A 9,391-nucleotide genomic window follows, 5' to 3' on the forward strand; every position below is an offset into this window, starting at 1 on the left:
TTTATGGCCAGGGGTGTGAGATGAACCATGGAGCTTAGAGAATAATGCCTTTGTACAGCAGCTCCCTACTTGGGAGTGCTGCTTTAAAAATTACTCTTGTCACGCTTTCTGAGACCATTAATTCATGAGAATATATGTTAATATTAGTATTATAACCCTGAGTGATGGATCTGTGAAAAAGTGAAATGCGTATACTCTTTGTACTGATCGTTTCCCCTTTAATACACAGGGTTACACAGTGGTGAAGAAATCTGGTGTGTCACCCAGCAGCCATCCCCATGTGACAGCAGGACTGAGCAGGACCCAGAGCCCCATCACGGTGCCTCCACCTCACTCACTGATACATGAGAGAAACAATGACCAGAGGATTCTAGAACTCACCAACAAGATCATTCAGCTGCTGACTGGAGAGGTGACTGCTGGGAATGGGACATTATACAGTAACACCAGGGGATGTGTCTGGGTGATGACTGTAACATTGTGTGTGTCAGGTTCCTATAAGGTGTGAGGATGTCACTGTCTATTTCTCCATGGAGGAGTGGGAGTATTTAGAAGGACACAAGGGTCTGTACAAGAACGTGATCATGGAGAATCATCTGCTCCTCACCTCACTGGGTAAGAGGGATCTCTTTTATTATTGTAAAGGAGAATGGAGTTTTGAGATAATTACATATGAATAATTCAGCTATTGTGTGTTTCCTACAGATGGATCCAGTAACAGAAATACCTCAGACAGATGTCCCCGTCCTCTTTATTCACAGGATCATATAGAAGAAACTCATAATATCTCTCAGGTATATGGAATTGAGGGTCTCAACAAATCCCATAATACAAATGTGACTCTACAATATATGATCTGTAGACATGTTGTGGTGATCTTATAATCATCATCATCATCATTTATATAGCGCCAGCAAATTCCGTAGCGCTTTACAATGGGGAACAAACATTGATAATACAATACTGGGTAATACATACAGACAGAGAGGTAAGAGAACCCTGCTCGCAAGCTTACAATCTATAGGACAATGGGAGTTAGAAACACAAGGGCATGTGCTACATCATATTGCACAATGGACCAGCTAGAACGTAAAGGTAAAAGTACTGAGTGGGCTGTGTGTGTTGCAATGTTGGTCAGAGGGTCGTTGTCTTGCGTTAGCAGTGTAGAGGATGGTAATAGGGTAATCTAGGGAAATTAAGATGGTGGTTGAGGAATATCATAACCTTGTCTGAGGAGATGGGTTTTCAGTGAACGCTTGAAGGTTTGAAGACTAGAGGAAAGTCTTACTGTGCGAGGGAGGGAATTCCACAAAGTAGGTGTAGCCCGAAAAAAGTCCTGTAACCGGGAATGGGAAGAAGTGATGAGAGTGGAGGAGAGATGTAGATCTTGTGCAGAACGGAGGTGTCTAGTTGGGAGATATTTCGAGACCAGTGAAGAAATGTATGTCAGTGCAATTTTGTTGATGGCCTTGTATGTTAGTAGAAGAATTTTATATTGGATTTGTTGAAATACAGGCAGCCAATGTAGAGATTGGAAGAGTGGCTCAGCAGAGGAATAACGGTTAGTAAGGAAAATCAATCTAGCCGCTGCGTGCAAAATAGATTGTAGGGGTTCAAGTCTGACTTTGGGAAGACCAGTAAGGAGGGAATTGCAATAGTCGATGCGGGAGATGATGAGTGCATGAATTAATATATATAGATAGAGAATAGCAGAGGACCTAGGACTGAGCCTTGTGGAACTCCAACTGATAAAGGAAGCGGAGCAGAGGTGGATCCAGAGAAATTAACACTAAAAGAGCGATTAGATAGGTAGGATGAGAACCAGGATAGGACAGTGCCTTCAAGACCTAGGGATTGTAGCGTTTGTATGAGGAGAGAGTGGTCAACAGTGTCAAATGCAGCAGAGAGATCCAGGAGAATTAGAAGAGAGTAATGGTTATTATTTTTTGCCGTGATCAGATCATTGACAACCTTGGTCAGCGCAATCTCTGTGGAGTGTTGAGAGCGAAAGCCTGACTGAAGAAGATCCAATAGGTTGTTTGCTGTAAGAAAGTGTGTGAGGCGAGTGTAGGTAATTCTTTCGAGAAGCTTGGAGGGGCACGGGAGTTGGGAGATGGGGCGGTAATTTACGAGAGAGTTAGGGTCAGAATTCTGTTTTTTCAAATGGGAGTAATCACTGCATGCTTGAATAGTGATGGAGAAATACCAGTAGAAAGAGAGAGATTACAGATCTTCGTTAGAGGGGGAATGAGCACAGGAGACAGGGACCTACTAATTTGTGAGGGAATGGGATCAAGAGGACAGGAGGTAGAGTAGGAAGATGAGAAGAGAGTAGAAACTTCCTCTTCATTTGTGGGATCAAATGAAGAGAGAGTGTCAGAGGGTGCTACAAAGGAATTGAGCCGATTGCTTGTCAAGGGAGATGATACCATTTCAAGCCTGATCTTATCAATTTTATCCTTGAAATAGGAAGCAAGATCCTGGGCACTGATGTTAGTTGGAGGATTTGGGGCAGGAGGATTCAGAAGAGAGTTAAATGTGTTAAAGAGGCGTTTGGGGTTAGAGGCCTGAGCATACATGAGAGATTGGAAGTATGCTTGTTTAGCAGTGTCCAGAGCATTTCTATAGGAGTGGTAGATATCAGTATATGTGATGAAATCATTAGAGGCACAAGATTTACGCCAGTGACGTTCTGCTTTACGAGAAAGTTTTTGTAGAGTTCGTGTTACTGTAGTGTGCCATGGTTGGCAACGAAATAGAATGTGATATTCTTCTGTTTAATCTCAGTTCATTACTTTTATTATTATTTTATTGTTTTGTGGATCATTTATGGTGAGGTCCTGATTGATATTAACGTTGAAGTTATATAGAGAGAGACCCTAAAACTTTTACACACATATACTTGTTAGTCCTGTTCTTAGAAGAGCCAGTTGAATGATATTTGTTGAAACTTACTAGGGTCATATTAAAAACTATACGTAGAAAACCTAAAATATGGTCTGGTCTCGAATGTATAAAATTCCCCGATCACAGAGGGGGTCATTTTATTAAATCGGGCATTATTATAGTTTTATGTTATTATTTTGTGGCTTATTTAGGGTGAACATCTGATTGATATTAAAGTAGAAGATTCAAAGGGAGAAGAAGAGACGTATGTGAGGGGTGATCAGCAGTGTAAGGAGAAGGAAATCCCTACAGATATCAGCACAGGTGAGTAATACACACTAAATACAGAAGTCACATAATCTCCTTGTTCAGTCACTACAACAATCTCTTATTCTACACCCTCCTCTGTCTGTACAAACTGATGAGGAAAAGTATCTGTCCAGTGGGGGAGTCAGGATTCATCAGCCCCTATTAGACTCCTGCTCTCCTCACATTGTATCATTGTGTTACCAGCTGCCATGTTCCTCCTTGTAACTGGCAGGTATGACATTACCCATGATCCTCCCCATGCACTACATTATATTACTCATGATCCTCCCCATGTACTACATTACATTACTCATGATCCTCCCCATGTACTACATTACATTACCCATGATCCTCCCCATGTACTACATTACATTACCCATGATCCTCCCCATGTACTACATTACATTACTCATGGTCCTCCCCATGTACTACATTACATTACCCATGATCCTTCCCGTGTACTACATTACATTACTCATGATCCTTCCTGAGTGTGAACTTGTGTGATATTACCCATGATCCTCCCCATGTACTACATTACATTACTCATGATCCTCCCCATGTACTACATTACATTACTCATGATCCTCCCCATGTACTACATTACATTACCCATGATCCTCTCCATGTACTACATTACATTACTCATGATCCACCCCATGTACTACATTACATTACTCATGATGCTTCCTGAGTGTGATCTTGTGTGATATTACCCATGATCCTCCCCATGTACTACATTACATTACTCATGATCCTCCCCATGTACTACATTACATTACTCATGATCCTCCCCATGTACTACATTACATTACCCATGATCCTCCCCATGTACTACATTACATTACCCATGATCCTCCCCATGTACTACATTACATTACCCATGATCCTCCCCATGTACTACATTACATTACTCATGGTCCTCCCCATGTACTACATTACATTACTCATGATCCTCCCCATGTACTACATTACATTACTCATGATCCTCCCCATGTACTACATTACATTACTCATGATCCTCCCCATGTACTACATTACATTACTTATGATCCTCCCCATGTACTACATTACCATACTCATGGTCCTCCCCATGTACTACTTTACCATACTCATGGTCCTCCCCATGTACTACATTACATTACTCATGATCCTCCCCATGTACTTCATTACATTACCCATGATCCTCCCCATGTACTACATTACATTACTCATGATCCACCCCATGTACTACATTACATTACTCATGATGCTTCCTGAGTGTGATCTTGTGTGATATTACCCATGATCCTTTCTACCACAACATTATCAACCTATGCATCCCTAAGCACTGATGGTAATAACACCTTTGTAGATGATTATCCTGTACTGATTATATTCTGATTCCCGTGAACTAATACTGCACCTGCGCTTACATATCTAAATAAAATGCCCCCTTTTACTTAAGTACTGAGTGTGCCACCTTAGGGGCTGCGGAGAGGGCGATGGCGGGACCCACATATTTAAAGAGTTGATTTGTAAGTTCCAGTGGGTTGATGCTGGTTCATTTGATTCTGGTCTGCTCATCTGCCTGTTCCACTTTGTGCTTCCTGATGCTTGAGTGTTGCTGAACTCCCAGGGGAGATGTCCCTAGCTAGAGACCTAGACACCAGGGCAATTACAGAGAACACAAGAAGTACAAGACGGAGTGTGAGGTCAGAGCAGGATACTGCTGGCCTGATGTGCATGGGAGTCACATGTCTAGATTGAGAGAGAAACTGAGATTGATGTAAGCGAAGACTGCTGGATACCATATCTAAACCTAACCCACCAACGAACCTGGCCATGGAAGAGAATCCTTCTCACCTTACAGACCAAGGTGATGGCAAAGCAGGTATAAGAAGGGTGAATCAGTGAGAAAACTGCCAGAATATATCTGGCCAGTAGGTACATATCAGACAGTCAGGGCAGAGCAGCCCCTTGTTGCAAGTGTAAAGGAGAGAAAGTCCAAGTGTGTGCGGAGCTAAGAAGTAAAGAGCAGAGATGTGAGCAGAAGTTGGTATGTAGAGATGGTTACACTGCAGTCCACTGGAGAGAACGTGAAAGTTTCCAAGAACTTATACAACAAGCTGATGTGCTGAGACTTTACATGAAGAAAGGTTATAAGGGAGTAAACACAACCACTAGAAAGACTGTCATTGCCAAGGAAGACACCAAAGGCAATATATTAACAAGGCCTGTTGTAATAGGTAACACTAGATCTCCTTTAATTCAGCCACAAAATTACAGAATCTATTTACCATGAAAATGACTGAGAACAACAATCATCATCACCATCACCACTAATTCCGCAGCGCTGTACAGAGAACTCATTCACATCAGTCCCTGTTCCATTGGAGCAGTCTAAATTCCTCTAACACACACACACACACACAGACTAGGGTCAATTTTGATATCAACCAATTAACCTACTAGTATGTTTTTGGAGTGTGGGAGGAAACCGGAGCACCCGGAGGAAACCCACGCAAACACAGGGAAGTACATACAAACTCCACACAGATAAGGCCATGGTCGGGAATTGAACTCATGACCCCAGCGGTGTGAGGCAGAAGTGCTAACCACTAAGCCACCGTGCTGCCCCAGCAATGTATCCTGGGTTGCTTCAGCTAGCTTGGTATTGTAAACTGTGGCTTGCCTTATCAGATCTGCTACATCCACTGGATCTCTGTAAGTGTGTGCAGCGCCCTTTGATGCTACGAACTTGTTGCTGGTTGAAGTCCCGAACAAAGACAGATGCATATTCTCCTGTAACTTGAGAAGTTCCCTCTCTCTGGGCAGTGCGGTCTGTATTCTGTGGATGCTTGCTTCCTTCTGGGAACAAATTATTCCCGTTCCGTGGGGGCCGTCTTTGAACTGCCATGCCGTGGTCCTCCTCTGCAAAGGGATGGAGCTGCCATTGCTGCAGTCAACAGCATGATTCATCCATAATTTGTTTTAATTTCTTCAGCAGGTCCACAGTTGCAGCCTTGATCAGGGCTTCCTCTGACTATATCTCTTTGCCTGCTGTGGTATTGTGATTCCCTGAACCAACATAAACTTTGCAGTTGACCATTATACAGGACTAAACTGTTAACACAGAATTATCTAGCTATGCTCGGTCAATCCAAATAGATGAACATAGATGATTTCAGGTCACTAGGACGCCGGCTGTGCTGTGCGGCGGATGCTGGGACGCCGGCTGTGCTGAGACAAGAGTGTGAGTGAACATTATAAAAAGTGAATGTTATAGATTGTAACTATGATTACAGGTTAGCATACAGGTAAGGTGTCTGAATCTAGTCCAGGAATCCCAGTACCAAGCCCAGATGTTGCACCCATACAGAGCCACCAGTCTCCAGTAGAAGAGATACCAGGGCACCTACTTCAAGGTCCACTGAGAGGTTTCACAAACACTTCTTCACCATCTTAATGATGTCAACATCTCTCGTAATAAAGTCCAAACCGATGAGTGGTCTTGAATAGCAATGTGACATCATAGCATGTAATGGAAGCTTTTTAATTTAAACGTTGAATTCTTCATTCACAAATTGAAACGGAAAATGTTGAATTCACTGTTTGTATGGAAATGTTGGGGTATTGCAATCCACTTGTTGTTATAGTAAAAAACAAATCTGTTCTGGAGAAATGTGTATTTCCATATTTTGTATTCCCAGCAGATGAACAACACAGCTGGAATAACTCAGAGACACATCTCATTTTATCTCCAGATTGTGAAATGGAACATAACAACATCACACGAAATTCTTCAGGAGAAACCCCCATTACCCTAAATATACCTGGATTATTTAATTGTGCAGATATACCATCTGATCCCTCAATTAATGAGAAATGTTCATCTGACAACTCAGATATTGTTGCACACACTACAGATTATACAGATGATAAACTGTTTTCATGTTCTGAATGTGGGAAATGTTTTCTAGATAAAGTAGATCTTCTAAAACATCAGCAAGTTCACACAGGTGAGAAACCATTTGCATGTTCTGACTGTGATAAACGTTTTACCTGCAAATCAAATCTTGTTAGACATCAACAACATCACACAGGTGTGAAGCCTTTCTCATGTTCTGAATGTGGGAAAAGTTTTAAACAGAAATCTGATCTTAATATACATCATATAGTTCACACAGGTGAGAAGCCATTTTCATGTTCTGAATGTGGGAAATGTTACAGACAGCAGTCAACGCTTGCTACACATCAGAGAGTTCACACAGGTGAGGAGCCATTTTCATGTTCTGAATGTGGAAAAAGATTTAAACAGAAAAAAAATCTTATTATTCATCATATAGTTCACACAAATGAGAAACCATTTACATGTTCTGAATGTGGGAAATGTTATAGACATCAGTCAACGCTTGCAACACATCAGAGAGTTCACACTGGTGAGAAGCCATTTCCATGTTTTGAATGTGGGAAATGTTTTACACTGAATTCATTACTTACTATACATCAGAGATTTCACACGGATGAGAAGCCATTTTCATGTTCTGAATGTGGGAAATGTTATAGACAGCGGTCAACGCTTGCTACACATCAGAGAATTCACACAGGGGAGAAGCCATTTTCATGTTCTGAGTGTGGGAAATGTTTTAGAAAGAAAACTAATCTTGATGAACATCTGCGAACTCACACAGGCGAGAAGCCATTTCCATGTTCTGAATGTGGGAAATGTTTTAGAAAGAAAGCAAATCTTACTCAACATCAGCAAACTCACACAGGTGAGAAGCCATTTCCATGTTCTGAATGTGGGAACTGTTTTAGAAAGAAAGCAGATCTTCTTAAACATCAGCGATCTCACACAGGTGAAAAGCCATTTCCATGTTCTGAATGTGGGAAATGTTTTAGAAGGAAATCAAATCTGTCTGTCCATCAGCGAACTCACACAGGTGAGAAGCCATTTTCATGTTCTGAATGTGGGAAATGTTTTTCTCAGAAATCAAGCCTTTATAAACATCAGCAACATCACACATGAAGAAACACAATTTATTTGGGTTTATAAAAATATTGGAATTGTAAATTGCAGCAGTATTATATATATTATAATATTACTATTGAAAAATATCAAGCATTAATACAATTTTAGGTTTTATTGATTCCTGCTTAACAAAGGTTAAATACAATTTTCATCAATACACAATATATTAATATATTACATTTAATTTGCAATCCATACATAGCAGGAATTTCTGTCCTCACCATAAGGCTGCAACAGATTCTTCATATAAAAAACTTATTCTATTCGATCTTATTCGATCTCTTTCTAACTCTCTGCAATATCAAGACCACGGTAACTAGTATATCATGAAACAATAATACTTCACTACCCTGAAAGCACAATTCAAACATTGTTAAAATCTTATAAAAGTACAAGTTCAAAGAATTTGGTAGAAAGTTGAAGGAAAACAACCACTGTAGTATAAACGTCCAGGACAAGCCAGGTCGTAACAGTCAGACAATACAGTTACTACAACTCTTTCATTACTGAAGATAATCCATCTGACATCTGTAGGGATTATTTTGATTGTTGGTTTATATTTGAGCTTTACGAGCTGTTTGGATTCCTGGGTTATGTTTAAGCAGGTTGATTTCTTTGTGATTTATCTTAACTTTGCTTTTAGTATTTATTTACAGTTACTGTCTTATTACTCAGTTTCTAAAAAAATGTTTTTGTGTTACATATGTTCCCACCGACCCCATCTCTTCTTGTTTCATTGTGACATAACTGCGGTGATAGAGATTTCCACTCAGATGTTCATTGTCCTTTTCAAAATTAAATACTTGCCTGAAAACATTGTTTGTCCAGTCATTAACTTTTATCATAACATATATCAGCATCCTATCTGTTAGAAAACATGTAATTACATTGCATAATGATGTACAATTCTGTGCAAAAGTTCTGGGCATATTCTAATCATATTCTAGTTATCATTTATTTAGTACACACTACAAAATGATAGCTAAAATCTGGTTGCTATAGGCAACATCTCCACTTTTCAAACCCGCCGGACACTTGCAGCTTGATAAATTTACCCAGTAGCGCTGCCTTACCTTTTCCAAAAGCTGTGGCTGGCACCAGCGCAGGTCGCCCCAGCGCTGCTGGAGCTGCACAATGCTGCACCGGCAGTTAAAACGCTGCCATATAAAGCGGCGCACCTTA

The 9,391-nt window shown here is 40.7% G+C and overlaps 1 protein-coding gene across 1 annotated transcript in view; it reads left to right on the top strand.

Annotated features, from left to right (window-relative positions):
* The window catches only part of LOC142095477 (uncharacterized), a 76,339-nt gene extending 67,314 nt beyond the window's left edge, over positions 1–9,025 (top strand). The window contains exon 13 of the mRNA XM_075178422.1: positions 7,167–9,025. Within this exon, the coding sequence (XP_075034523.1) occupies positions 7,167–8,206 (1,040 nt within the window). The 3' untranslated portion in view covers positions 8,207–9,025. The remainder of the gene's footprint in view (positions 1–7,166) is intronic.
* The last annotated feature ends 366 nt before the right edge of the window (positions 9,026–9,391 follow it).

This window comes from Mixophyes fleayi, chromosome 6 (assembly GCF_038048845.1).
Source record: "Mixophyes fleayi isolate aMixFle1 chromosome 6, aMixFle1.hap1, whole genome shotgun sequence".
Taxonomy (NCBI): Eukaryota; Metazoa; Chordata; class Amphibia; order Anura; family Limnodynastidae; genus Mixophyes; species Mixophyes fleayi.